Source organism: Diadema setosum, chromosome 18 (assembly GCF_964275005.1).
Source record: "Diadema setosum chromosome 18, eeDiaSeto1, whole genome shotgun sequence".
NCBI classification, from domain to species: domain Eukaryota; kingdom Metazoa; phylum Echinodermata; class Echinoidea; order Diadematoida; family Diadematidae; genus Diadema; species Diadema setosum.
The window spans coordinates 20,705,017-20,720,418 of NC_092702.1; the positions used below are offsets into that span (position 1 = coordinate 20,705,017).

Genomic DNA, 15,402 nt, shown 5'->3' on the forward strand with positions numbered 1-15,402 from the left:
TTCGGAAGAAAATGAAAAATGCATCTTTAATCCTTTCAGGTGCAAACATCATACATGTGTAAGATATTACAGACGAAAATGATTCATGAAATCATCGCATTCCCGCTGGACACCAACAGCGTAAAATACCTAGCAAGTTACGGTAAACAGCACATGTGTGTAACTCTATTTACGCTGGTGTTTTAAAAAACTTTACAAAAACACATTTATACAATCTGATTTTGTTCATTGTCATTGTCAACTTGCAGTTATTTAGTTGGTTAGTAAATATTAGTGTGTATAGTACATAAATAATAAATACCGAGATAATTAATGAAATCATCGCGATCCCGCCGGTGGAAGACAGTAGCGTAAAATTGTTGCATAACGCGTGTTAATCTCCTTGAGTCGGTGTTCGGATAAAGAAACAAATGCATTTAACATTTTGAATAGATCTGGATTTGTTCATTAACATTTAACACTGCATTTCACAATTAAGATTTTCTTTCTTTCAGAATGGTCTATGAGGTAGAGATTTGTGTAAAAAGGATCACAATCTTCCAATTCAACCCTATCACATATTTTTCCTAGAACAGATGTACAAAACGCGAAGAGATTTTCGTAAGAAAATAAAAAATGCATCTTTAATCCTTTCGGGCGCAAACATCACACATGTATAGATATTACAGCCGAAATAATTCATGAAATCATCGCATCCTGCTGGGCACCAACAGCGTAAAATACCTTGCAAGTTACGTAAACAACGCATACTTCTCAAGAACGTTTGTACAACTAATATGCGAAGAGATTTTTGGAAGAAAAATAAAGAATGTATTTCAACCCCTACTTTTTTATCTCCTTTTTTTTTTTGTATCAATTCACAAATAATTCCACCTATATGCTCTCAATGATAACGATCCATACTTATGTAATAACAACGCAAAGATTGTTCTAAAGTCTGATTGATAGGTATATGATTTCATGCTTATGTTTCTCTTTGTTTTTTATGCATACGGTTATAACTAGGTACCGGTTATAACGAGATAATATTGCCGGTCCCACGGACCTTGTTATAATGGGGTTTCACTGTATAAGTCACTTTATGCTGTCCCTACAATATGGTGAAGAGATGAAATTAGAAACATTATGATACGTGTACCTTTAAAAGGGATGGTATAATATAGGTTGGTATGGAGCTTCAGGTTTCCAACTTTTTGTGAAATACTTAGAAACCTGTTATGAAATATTGAAGCACATACATTTGAAAGAGGAATTTTATTTGATGAGAATTGGTTTTGAAATGGCCAAGATATCCAAAACAAAAGAAGTCCTAATCACAAGGCAAGTGCCAAATTGTGTCTCCCCACACCTCCTGTGGGCTCTACAAAAAAATGGGACCCATCTTTTACGTATTAGGGCCACTTTGTTTTACTTTGTTTTTGGATATGTCAGCCATTTCAAAGCCAATCTTTCCATCAGATAAACTTTGAATTTCTTCTTAGAATTGTATGCTCGTTAATATCTTATAAGAGGTTTCTCATTATACAGGGGAAACTCGGTATAACGAACACTGCTATAACGAGATATCGGTTATTACGAGGAAATTTTCCCGGTCCCAAATTTCCTTCCACACAAGTCTATGTAAAATGCTACTCTTATAGCGAGATCGGCTATAACGAAATAACTGCTATAACAAGATAAATTTTGTGACTTCCAAACAAAGAAAAACATAGCCAATCAAACCTGTTATAGCGAGGTAAAGCAAAATGTCTTCGGGTAAGGCTTTACTTCGCCTGTGCTATCACCATCCCAGATTGTAAAGCTCGATGCGCCAAAAACTGTCTTGTACACACATACATGTATTTTCTTCAGTGCACTCTAGCTAGCATCGCTTGCTGTACATGTGTGTGTGTGCGCGCACACTGATACATGCAGAAAATGTGGTGGGACGGCCATGTATACATGACATCATCATGACGTTTAGCAGGTGTGAGGCAATCTGATGCTGTGATTGGCTTTATAATTACGGAATTCCCCTTCTTCACACACACGCAGTCATAATGTACATACAGAATGTGTCACATACACACACAGCATTGTGCAGACCATAATTATTCCACACATGCACACACCCATACCATAACGGTAACCACATACCAATCCACAGACGATCTTGACACAATCGCAAGCTATATAAATTTACAAATTCAAACATCTACAATTTATAAGAAACACATTCTTGATATTGGATTTCATTGGCGAAAAACATCTTCTTACCCATAAAGGTGAGTGATTCCCTCACACACATTATCAAGTTATCACTTATCAGTATTGATCTTGAAAGATGATGGGTAGTCCCACATGTGCAAATTAATGTCTTTATGTTATGCTTTCTTTTATGCCTACTGATATAACGAGATATCGGCTATAACGAGAAAAATGACTCGGTCCCGACCATCTCGTTATATCATGTTTCCACTGTATCACAAAAAGATAAAATCTGAATCCCCCATCTGAACCAAAACTATACAATCCCTATAACATGGTTAGCCAGTGATAATTGGCACCCATCTCATGAAAATCAAAGGAAACTACTTTGTATCTGTCCAGGAACTGCAAACAACTTGGGATGCTACACTTTCAAGTCCTTGCTCTAAAAGGATGCCGGTGGCATCGTGTTTAATAAGTAAATGAGACTTTGCTGATGGGCAGTGAGACTCACCTCCAAGCCGTATATCGTGCTGTCTATTGAGTAATTGATGCCTGCGATCTCGGCGGCGTAGGCGTACTCGTTCAGGGCGTCCTGGAGGAGAATGCAGAAAATGGCCGTCATGTTGCAGTGGAGTGGGTCCATGTAGGCCAAAGGGCTGGAAAAGTCATAGGTTGGATAACATAGGGCTCAGGTCAGAAATGGCATGTCAGATATTCTCTTACATTCATGACTAAGCACACGTGCAAGTACAATCCAATCTGCTTGCTTTTACCATCAAGACTGCATGTGTAGCAGTTGCTTTTTCTCGAAGAACAAGTTCTTTGATTCTCAAGCATTACAGCACTTGTAGATTAGGTTATCAGGCTTTTTCTCACAAGACCTTCAGACAATTTAATCACTTCAGTGAGCATGTCTCCCAGCTTTTACAGAAGTATTCCTCAAACGATTGGCTTGAAGGAGAATGCACATATATGAACCCAACTTCAGAATAAAAGTAAATTCTATCAATATGCAAGTCTTTTACTAATAATCAATGCTTCTTTCAAAATTTGATAACTTTTTTTTTTCTACCATGCCTTATCAAGGGGGAGGGGGTGAGGGGAGTAATAATAAATAACGCTTAAATAGTAATAAGAATAATAACAATCAGCATTAATAATTGTCACAACAATAACTAGAAAAAGCACTCTGAGAGCGCAGACCTCTGCCAAGCAGTTACTTTCCACCGATGATCTTGCTCTTCCCAAAGAGATTTTTTTTTTCTCCTCTCCAAAGGCTCTTTGGGCTCTTCCATAGAGATCAGTGATTTCCACCCATAGGTATACGTGCAAAAAAAAAAAATTGCCCGATTTCCCAATATAGAAGCCTTCGTTACGTCATAAACCCTTAGCTGCGCGGCGCGCCTCGCCCTAGCAGAAACTACATTGTAGAGTACGCACTTTAGTGCGTGCAAACCTCAAGTAAAACCTCAAGTACGCGCAGCCTGAACTCCCAAGTTCATTGACCCAACCTGAAAAAATATCAAAATCCTTCATAAATTCCCCCCAAATTCTCGGATCACTACCAAAAGTTAATCGTTTGTTACTCGTGTCATTCTCAACCTTTCCTGCAAGTTTCATCCCAATCCGTTAACTATTTTTTGAGTTATTTTGCACACAGACAAACGAACTAATAACTAACAAACAAACCAATGATAACGAAAACATAACCTCCCCCCTTGGCAGGGGTAATGAATATGATTATGATGATAGTAAGAACCATAGCAGGAGCATGCCATGCCAAGTCAACTAAAAAAGTACACTGACCTGGTCATTTCTAGAAGCATGCATGCCTTGGGCAGCAGGAACGTGTCGTCCTGTTTGAACCAGAGCTTGCTCAACGGTGTCGTCCGAACGCTGGTGGGAATGGGGCCACGGTCTACGTCCTTTGGCGCAACATCAAAGTTTGTGGGAATGAATTCGTTCCTCGGTGGTAGGCCGAACTTCTCATTTAGACCGGCGTCTTTCCACCTCTGCAGCACAAAAGACAACGGTAATCTTTAAATTCATACATCAAAGCAACAACAAAAAATAATTTCCATCATAAGAACAGAGACACACAAGAAACTCTCATTCATTATCCATTAACCGTGTCATATCTTTGGACTAAAATCAGAAACATAAATGAAGTTGCAGTTACAATTCTTTTATTTTCAAAGTGCAAAGTCCACATCTCCTGAAATTAACAAATATGAAGAGGGTAATCACTTTCTGATACATCCCCTCACAGATGTACTGCAGAAACTTAAATCACTCTACTGTGACAGTGATAGCATATTCTCTACAGAGTTATTGCGGGTGAAAAGAGAGCCTTCAACTACAACTCTGTCTAAAAGTTCTTGAAGTGCTAAACAAGGACTATATGGATGGCTAGTAAACACTCATAGTATTAACAAAGTGACACCACCTTGGTAAGTATGCTAAGCCATTTCCGTACATTTGAGTGACTAAACTGAATACCATAATTCATTTCACCATACTAACGAGGTGTGTACCCTATGAGGCATTATCGATTGAACACTCTGGAATACTGTCTGTAGCAGTTTTTGTTTGTTTGTTGGGCGATTTACAATCTGATTATGATTTGTGACAGTGAAAAAAACAAAAAACAAAAACAAAAACAAAACATACAGGCTTAAACACATATGAGAATCAACACAGAAGGCAGTCAATGCTTTGATACATACTTGCCAACCTAATGAATTTCAGAAGTGATGAGACATAAGACCTCAATTTGAACAGCTTCAATGACTTTGTCACCTACATGCCATTTTGTACTGAACCTGTCTGCGTGCTAGTTTGTTTTTCTGGGGTTTTCTCTTTACCAAGGGATGCATCTTGTTACCTGAATGACGGCTGGTTCGATTCTCCTAACGTTGTACTGTGTCTGATACCATTTCTCTGTGTTTTCCGTCTGTCCCTCAAATGACTTCGATACAACTGCTACTCTGAAATGGAAACAAACCAGGCAGTATGACAGGCAGAGTGATGCTCTACTGTTTTATTCTTGCATCAGTACTTCAGCCTCCTGCACTTCATTGGTGTGATTTCAGCTGGATATGAGACAGCAGGGTCCACTGGACACTAGAAGTATCATTATTTTCCAAATGTACTCTATATTCTTGCACAGCTAGTTTGATTCTTGGACCTCATGTAATGATCGGTGATAGCCCTTCATGAATATTTGAGCAACTCATTCACAAACTGATTGATAAATTGCTCTACATCGACGTAAATAAGCACTGAATTAAACACTGATCAATTCAGTGCTTATTTACGTCGACGTAGGGCAATTTGCCAATCAGTTGCAATGAAAAACATCTCGACAGAAGAATTTCATGAATCATTCAAAAATGTTTTCAAAGAGAAAGTGAGTAGAAATATGAATATGGATAGATGGACAGCAGTTGGTTTCATTCTCATTCCCTACACACGACAGAGAAAAAGAAGTCGATTGAAGTGGGGCTGCTTTTGTACACTGATGACAGTCACTCTCACCTTATGTTTTCCGGAGTGAGTTTGTGGAGGACCATGTCGATGAGGTCTGGTCTGAAGTCAGGCATCAGGTAAGGAGCACTGAGGACTTCCTCCATTGGGTATTCCTGGACCAAATGTGAATATCACCAGTAAGTGGCACTAGTTAGGATCACATGGTGCTGTCCTAACTTTAGGTAAACTTATAGTTTGTGTCAGGGCAGTTATCCCCCAAGGACAATTACCCCCCGGCTAAATACTGGTTAGTGGTAAGGTTAGAGTAAAGATTAGGGTTAGGGTTAGGTTTAGGGTTAGGATTAGGTTCAGGATTAGGATTAGGATTAGGATTAGGATTAGGGCCAGGGGAAGGGTCCGGGGTAGTTGCCCAGGGGGTAATTGCCCTAGACCCTTACAGGTACATGCAGCACATGCAACTTTGATGATGGCAGTGTCCCAAGGACTACCTCTAAGTTTAGGGACTATGTCAATGAAATTAACAGTTAACTGACTAAAGTTAGCAACAAGAAATCTTGTGCTTTGTCTGTACTAGCAAAGATGGATTATATGAGCAGCCCCCACAGAGCGCCACAGTTAGCGTACCCAAAAGAACACAGTTTGTTTTTTGTTTTTAACGATGAGCTTGTGGTTAGGCTTGACCCCTGTGAGCTCTGAATTATTTCTGGCATATGGACATCTGCACGCAAGTGCTTGTACGTGTGAAATGATGGGGGTCATTGTATGCAGCAAACTGCACTTTTATCAATGAGTGCAGCTCACTGTGAGCTACTGTAACTACAAATCCTGTAATTGATATTCAGTGCTGTGTGAACATAACTTGAAGATAGGAGCTATATAATTTGCATATCATCACTGACAGCTATCAGCAATGTGTATAGCCAGGCTACTGATACTGGTATTGATATCAATATATCATACATATAATTATTCATATCATGAATAAAATTCATAGGCCAGAATTAAAAATGGTACTCTGACTGTTAGCTTACTACGAGTCCTGTTATTGATATTAAAGGCATAATTTATCATTTGCAGATGAATAAAAAACAAAGCATTAGTGCTTTAAAATAGTTCAAAAATGCGAGTTTGGGATAGAAACAACCATTGTAAAAATTTGAACCGGAATGATCGATGTTAAGCATTGTTAAATACACAAAATGTGAAAAATAGTTATAATAAAAATGTTTCCAGACTAAACCGTCTACAGTTATGGTTGAATAAGAAAAATACTGATATCTCCTTTATATTTTAGGCTTTATTGCATAAAAAATTTATATGGTAGGATGTTTTGTGACCTACAGACCTACACATATGCATCAAATGTGACATTTTGAACATTTTTTAAACTACTGCTCCCAAAGGTAAACAGGACCTTTAAGTGCCATGTGAACATAACTTGCAGAGTTGAAGGAGTTGATGGAAAATTGAAGGAGTTAATTTGCCTATCATCACTGAAAGTTACCAGCAATGTGTATGTATTGCTACTGCTACTGGTATTGATCTCAATATATTGTGTTCAAAGGAAGAGCCTCACATGCAAAAGGTGAGCGATCTTGGTGACGTAGCCTGCCGGTCTCTCCTTGTCCTTGAACCTGAACCTCATGGCGTCCAGGTCTCGGCACTCTTCGTGGACCCACCTCTGTGGTCCCTCCTTCCTCAGCATGTTCAGATACTGGAACATGTGGGTGATGATATCATCTACGTGGTCTGAAACATCCAGAGAACATGAGAAATATGAGTAGATACAATATGTTGTGTATGTCAAATCTTAACCTTATTCTAACTGGGCTATTTGAGACCAAGTTTTTACTGGGGGGGGGGGGGGGTCAATTTGCACACAATCTCATGAATTTGAGCTGTTTTCAGGTTGACATGCATATGCAAAACATTACGTAACTTCAGAACGGTATACCCGGACGTCGCAAATTTGGTCTCAAAATATGCGGGAGACTTCAATGAAAAAAGTCATGAAATGACGCGGCAAAATCTTTGCGCGCTGCGGAATCGTGGCGCGAAATGTCGGGGGGGGGGGGGGGTCAATTTGAGCCCCCCCCCCCCCCCCTTAGAATAGGGTTAAACAATAGTTTTGAATATTCAGCCTCCTTTTCCATGTTTGTGTAGTTTTGAATTAAGTGGAGATGTCTCCTTATATGCAAGTATGGGTACTGTTATTAGTACTGTTATTAGTAAACCCTTTGTGTTTACCCCAAACCTCAAAACAGAAGGAATAGTTGTTGCAGTCAAGTCAATTATACTGCTATATAAAACATGAGAAATCACACTGTCTTTACTTTGTCAAAAAAATCTATCAAGTCAGCCTTTTGCATCAAAAATTTTTCTCTGTTTCCTTAGCAATGCATGTATCTCAATTATGCATAAATAACTATAAGTTCACTTGTTTCAGACATTTATATGCAAACTCTATGAAGAAGTATGGTGCTTTAATACATCACAGTGACAATGTAATACAATGGAACATTCAACTGTAATTCAATACCTTTGGAGACAAAACAATGTGTGAGATGTGGGACGTGAGAAGTTATTTCCTCATTCTGGCGCTGATAATCTTACAGGGTCACTGCCCTCCAAGGCATGCCTCCCCCTTATCTCACCAAGGTCTTAATAACTGTTGCCATAGGAAGCTCTAGATCTGTGACGCAAATGCTGGGACGATGCTAAGACGATGCTAATTGGACAAAAAAAAAATATGGTGTTCTGCACATGTGCGAGACAGCTGTTTCTGTTGTCCAATCCAGGAGGCTGCATTGTCTAAAGGCCACCACACACTATAAGACTTTTTGTCGCATGACTGACCGACTTTGGATCCAAAATAAATCACAATAGCCTCAGAGTAAATACGCTGCCTTGCTTATTTCAGATCCACAGTCAGTTGGTCATGTGACAAAAAGTCGTATAAGTCTGTGGTGGCCTTAAGAGTTGGCGTCGCAAACGTTAAACTAAATCTGAATTGCTTTGCCCCACCTTGCCCTCCACTCATCCAACCTCTCTTCATAGACACACTTTCACCATATCAGCTCTTGATCCCATCCAAGCCTCAACTCATCTGAGCTCTTATCACAAACACAATCTCATCATGTCATCCATCTCTTCACCCCATCCAAGCTTTAACTCATCGACGTTCTCCTCATAGTCTCACCATATATTCTCTCTCTAGGCCCCACCCCATCCTCAACTCATCTCAGCTCTCAATCTCTTGACCCCATCAAAACCTTAATTCTCCCCAGCTCTCCCCAAAGACACGATTTTATTTTGTCACCCATCTCTAGACTGCACAAAAAACTTAATTCATCCAAGCTCTCCTCACAGAACTGGGCTCCGTTTCATAAAACTTGTTATCAAAAACAAGTTATGATACTTGATATAAGTTTACTGAAATCCTTGCATCTGAATGGCCGAGAGCAAATTTGTCACAGAAATGTGTCAGTTGTTACTGACAATAAGTTTTATGAAATGGGATCATGATCTCATGTTGCCAATCTCTAGACCATGCCTCCCTCCCAACTTCTACTCACCTAGGCCCTCCTCGCTCAGGTCCACATTGATGATAAAGAAGGCAAATCCCTTGGCACCATCCTTCTCTCCTCCACAGAGTGTGTTGACCCATCCCCGGGCCTTCAGCTCCGACAGGAGGCTCCCAGGGCCCTCGTGCCCGACCAGGTGGCCCAGATAATGGGCCGGCTGCATAAAAGAGAGATGCAAGAGAAATGGCAGCACTGTTTCCTATTAGCACTGATCTCACATTTTCAATAAAGAAGGCACGGTCATCTAGGTTTTTGAAGCCTTGATTTTTTAAATATCAAGTTAACGTAATTGCTGAGCTGCTGATAAAGACAAATGTTGTCCTCTCTTGCTAACATCACACTTATCACCTCTATTCATTGATGTATCGATGACAAGTCTTTGTAGTCTATAGACAAAAGTGACAAAAGAACAAAAACAAAAACTAGAAATATCACTGAAGGTGATTAATACCCCCACCCCGTGACGACAGTCTTACCCAAGGAATGATCTTTCCTTGATCTTCTGCCATTTAAATGCCGTTACCATGGCAATGCAGCTTCCGACACGTCCGAAAAATATGTCTTGCACATCTTCCCACCAAGACTATTGTGTGTGCCACATTTCATAAGCTTTTGTCAAAAACTGAGGAAGTAGTTCAATCCACAAGATCTTTCCTTGATCTTCCGCCATTAATATGCCGTTACCATGGCAACGCAGCTTCCGACACGTCCAAAAAATATGTCTTGCACATCTTCCCACCAAGACCAATGTGTGTGCCACATTTCATGAGCTTCAGTCGAATACAGAGGAAGTAGTTCAATCCGCAAGATCTTTCCTTGATCTTCTGCCATTTATATGCCGTTACCATGGCAACGCAGCTTCCGACACGTCCGAAAAATATGTCTTCCACATCTTCCAACCAAGATCAAGGTGTGTGCCACATTTCATAAGCTTTGGTCAAAAAACTGAGGAAGTAGTTAAATCTGCAAGATCTTTCCTTGATCTTCTGCCATTAATATGCCGTTACCATGGCAACGTACTTTCGGGTACTGTCAAAAAATGCGTCTTGCACATCTACAACCAAAGGCACATATCTGTACCAAGTTTCATGGAAATTGGGCAAAAACTGAGGAAGTAGTTTGCAACACAAAATTTTCCATCATTTTGGCTCATAATATGTGAGCTGTTAACCATGGCAACATACTTTTTGTCACTGTCAAGAAATGTGTCATGCTGACCTATATCCTAAGACAAACATTCAATATGAATTCCATGAGAATTGGAAGAACACTGATGAAGCAGTTTTGCCATGAAGCATTTTGCCCTACATTTTACGAATAACATGCCGTTACCATGGCAACGCACTTTTTGCCACTGCAGAAATATGTGTCTTGCACATTAACATATTCAGATGAACATCTGTACCTAATTTCATAAAAATTGATTAAAAACTGTGGGAGGAGTTCGCGACGCAAGATTTGTACCCATTTTTGCCCATAATATGCCGTTACCATGGCAACGTACTTTTGGGTACTGTCAAAAAATACGTCTTGCACATCTACAACCCAAGGCACACATATGTGCCAAGTTTTATGGGAATCGGTTGAAAACTGAGGAAGTAGTTCGCGACGCAAGATTTGCAACGGACCGACCGCCCGACCGTCCGCTGATTCCTATACCCCCTTCAAACTTCGTTTGACGGGGTATAAAAACCCAAAATTATTTTGCTATAAATTTCAAGCTCCTGGGTTATATTAACAATGAATGCAGGTAACTATACGTTGAGATACAGTGTATAATATGATGATACCGTTTGTTTTCAGCTTGACTTTTCCGCATGAGATATTCAATAAATGACCCATCCATTTTCCACCAGAAGCTCAGCACACCTAACATTCCATTTGCCCAGCAATGAATAGAAACGAAGGTCAAAGATGTGTTGATATGAAATTACAATTGAACTGCGAGTCAGCAGGTCATGCGCTGTAAAGAAAAACGAAGAAAATGTTACTGAATAGAAATAATGATCATTGATTTAAGAGCAAAATAGGTGTATACATGGTAAAACCTAATTGCAAGTAGCAGACATATGCATGATAGAGACAACGTGAGATTGGGGGTCTTTGCTTTGCAAACTTACCTTTGACTTGTAATGCTCACTGAGGTCAGGAATGGGAAAACTGACATTGAGCTGCCTCAGATCTTTGACGGGAACAACATCAAACCTGACCTGTAGACACAGAGGAAGCATGATGTAAAGAATAAAAATAATAATGATAAAAATGCATAACATCAGCATTTACGCACATTCTACATACTGCTGTCACACAGCACTGCATGGGACAGGAACTGGTATGATACTCAAACAAGTCTGGATGCAAATGACATACAATACAGACAAATAAATATCCACAACAGATTTCTGTTTGCTGTTCAAATTCCTGAAAAACAAAACGAACAACAAGATACACACCTTCAAACAATTTGGTTTGGTTTTGCCTTTCTAAAGCATAAGTTGTAACTATTGTTTGTCTATCTGACTGCACATTTCTTGGCTTGTGTGCTTAGTGTTTTTTTTTTCTTTTTTGCTTCGTTGGGAGGGTAAGTAATATCTTGTGACCATTCTTATGGAACCATCATATTCAAAGCAAAAATAATTCACACATCCTACATGATTATTCTTATACCTATGACAGCACTTGACAATAACAGTGGTCCAGGGCCATTAAAAATTGATGTTAGGCCACCAAATTTCCGAAAAGGTTATTTTTTTGTTGGCCCGATCAGGCAATAATGGCTGGCAACTTGGCATTAATGATTTATAATCTAAACACTTATGTAGCACTTCGGATTACAAATGTAAGACTTCATCTGATGGTAACTTTGATTACTATCAGACAATGCTGCTCTATTAACATTTCCACTGTTACACACTATTTGTCACAATCTCTGAAAAGTGTGTTCAGAACCTTGCAACCCCATTTCATTTCTGATTTCATGGCCTACATTCATTTGGTCTATTATTAAAAACATTCCAAAGTCCATGTAAAAAGTAAAAATCAAGGATATCTCAACAAATATACTGACTGCTTGCAAAGTGAATGATCAGGACATACACTGCACACAACTGGAGAATTATACACACACAAAATAAGTGTCCAACAAGGACTTGGCATTTGTGATAGTCACCTGAAGCTGCTCCTCTCCATAGGGATGTTGCTGCCACTCTGGTACCTTGACATCCTTGTTTTCCACATTTGCAAACAGCTCTGTGACTGTGGATGTCAGTTCATCAAGACTTTCTGGAAGAGAGATGATCAGGAGAGACGACATAAAGTGGCATATCACCGGCAAAGCTGTAAGTGTGATATACACTGTGTTAGAAGTGTAGCTATTGACACGAAGTGGTTTAACACTGGTAAACCTAGTGTAATATAAATTGTGCTAGAAATGTAGCTATTGATATTAAGTGGCATAACACCGGTAGTGTAATATAGATTGTGCTGGAAATGTAGCTATTGACATGAAGTGGAAAAACACCAGTAAAGCTAGTGTAATATAGATTGTGCTAGAAATGTAGCTATTGACATGAAGTGCAAAAACACCAGTAAAGCTAGTGTAATATATAGATTGTGCTAGAAATGTAGCTATTGACATGAAGTGGCATAACACTTGTAAAGATAGTGTTACATAGATTGTGCTAGAAATGTAGCTACAACGTTATTCAGTATGTGTCCTGAAGTGGCCTAAAATAATGCAATGACTTCTAGCCTGCCATCGCTGTTCATGCATGGCTACCATGCTGCTGCTGCTAGGTATTTATGGCTGGCAGCATCTGAGTGTGCATGAATCACCACAAAAAAGTCTAGAGTGCTGTGGAAAAGTCTCTCTGCACTGTAAGATCTGGGTCTCGATATGGATCATATCATACCAGCTCGTGCAAAATTTGGTGTCACACTGCAAATCAGTAAAAGCAAATGTCTAGAACAGAAATGATTAGCCAACACCTGGTAACTCTTCCCATTTCCCCTGAATACCCTCAAGAAATAATATGCTCTACTACTGCTGACTTCCTTTGCTGTAAAATTTTTTCCACCACTGTTATCTTTCCGGTGAAACTAAAGAATATCTACAAAACAATACATCTCTGTTGTCTACAAAACAATACATCTACAATACATCTACAAAACATCTACAAAACAATACATCTCTGTTGTATTGCATTTGTCTCAACAAAAAACACAAGGCAAGTGCCATAATATGTCTCGCCCATTCGCATACAAGAAATTGTACGCAAATGGGATATAACAGATAAAAAAAGAGATATAACAGATATAAAGAGAAATATAAAAGGGCAAAAATTTATGGCAAAAAAGAAACGTGCCATAAAAATTTAACATTGGGCTCTAAAAGTTTGTTGACCCCCTGCCTGTGACCTTTGACCTTGTGGTGACCATCCACTCCCCAAGGGACATCTACCATCCAAGTTTGGTCACAAACGGAGTTATGGATCAAAAGTTATGACCCATAATAGAAACGCGCCATAAAAACTTAACATTGGGCTCTAAAAGTTCGTTGACCCAGGCTTGTGACCATTGACCTTGTGGTGACCATCCACTCCCCAAGGGACACCTACCATCCAAGTTTAGTCACAAATGGAGTTATGGATCAAAAGTTATGACCCATGATAGAAACGCACCATAAAAACTTAACATTGGGCTCTAAAAGTTTGTTGACCCCTGCTTGTGACCTTTGACCTTGTGGTGATCATCCACTCCCCAAAGGACATCTACCATCTAAGTTTAGTCACAAACGGACCAATGGATCAAAAGTTATGACCCATGATAGAAACGCGCCATAAAAACTTAACATTGGGCTCTAAAAGTTTGTTGACCCATGCTTGTGACCTTTGACCTTGTGGGGATCATCCACTCCCCAAAGGACATCTACCATCTAAGTTTAGTCACAAACGGACCAATGGATCAAAAGTTATGACCCATGATAGAAACACGCCATAAAAACTTAACATTGGGCTCTAAAAGTTCGTTGACCCCTGCTTGTGACCTTTGACCTTGTGGTGATCATCCACTCTCCAAGGGACATCTACCATTCAAGTTTGGTCACAAATGGAGTTATGGATCAAAAGTTATGACCCATAATAGAAACGCGCCATAAAAACTTAACATTGGGCTCTAAAAGTTCGTTGACCCATGCTTGTGACCATTGACATTGTGGTGACCATCCACTCCCCAAGGGACACCTACCATCCAAGTTTAGTCACAAATGGAGTTATGGATCAAAAGTTATGACCCATGATAGAAACGCGCCATAAAAACTTAACATTGGGCTCTAAAAGTTTGTTGACCCCTGCTTGTGACCTTTGACCTTGTGGTGATCATCCACTCCCCAAAGGACATCTACCATCTAAGTTTAGTCACAAACGGACCAATGGATCAAAAGTTATGACCCATGATAGAAACGCGCCATAAAAACTTAACATTGGGCTCTAAAAGTTTGTTGACTCCTGCTTGTGACCTTTGACCTTGTGGTGATCATCCACTCCCCAAAGGACATCTACCATCTAAGTTTAGTCACAAACGGACCAATGGATCAAAAGTTATGACCCATGATAGAAACACGCCATAAAAAATTAACATTGGGCTCTAAAAGTTCGTTGACCCCTGCTTGTGACCTTTGACCTTGTGGTGATCATCCACTCTCCAAGGGACATCTACCATTCAAGTTTGGTCACAAATGGAGTTATGGATCAAAAGTTATGACCCACAATAGAAACATGCCATAAAAACTTAACATTGGGCTCTAAAAGTTCGTTGACCAATGCTTGTGACCTTTGACCTTGTGGTGATCATCCACTCCCAAGGGACATCTACCATCCAAGTTTGGTCACAAACGGACTTATGGAACAAAAGTTATGACCCATAATAGAAACGCGCCATAAAAACTTAACATTGGGCTCTAAAAGTTTGTTGACCCATGCTTGTGACCTCTGACCTTGTGGTGACCATCCACTCCCCAAGGGACATCTACCATCCAAGTTTGGTCACAAATGGACCTATGGATCAAAAGTTATGACCCATAATAGAAACACGCCATAAAAACTTAACATTGGGCCCTAAAAGTTCATTGACCCCTGCCTGT

General features: G+C 39.7%; 1 protein-coding gene across 1 annotated transcript in view; it reads right to left on the reverse strand.

The window, feature by feature from the left end:
- Positions 1 to 15,402, reverse strand: part of LOC140241923 (insulin-degrading enzyme-like) — a 47,494-nt gene that overhangs the window by 19,038 nt on the left and 13,054 nt on the right. Inside the window, exons 8-15 of the mRNA XM_072321670.1 lie at positions 12,433 to 12,545; positions 11,384 to 11,473; positions 9,255 to 9,420; positions 7,256 to 7,428; positions 5,728 to 5,831; positions 5,075 to 5,177; positions 3,997 to 4,202; positions 2,702 to 2,846 (exon numbers count right to left, since the gene is read on the reverse strand). Of these exons, the coding sequence (XP_072177771.1) occupies positions 2,702 to 2,846; positions 3,997 to 4,202; positions 5,075 to 5,177; positions 5,728 to 5,831; positions 7,256 to 7,428; positions 9,255 to 9,420; positions 11,384 to 11,473; positions 12,433 to 12,545 (1,100 nt within the window). The remainder of the gene's footprint in view (positions 1 to 2,701; positions 2,847 to 3,996; positions 4,203 to 5,074; positions 5,178 to 5,727; positions 5,832 to 7,255; positions 7,429 to 9,254; positions 9,421 to 11,383; positions 11,474 to 12,432; positions 12,546 to 15,402) is intronic.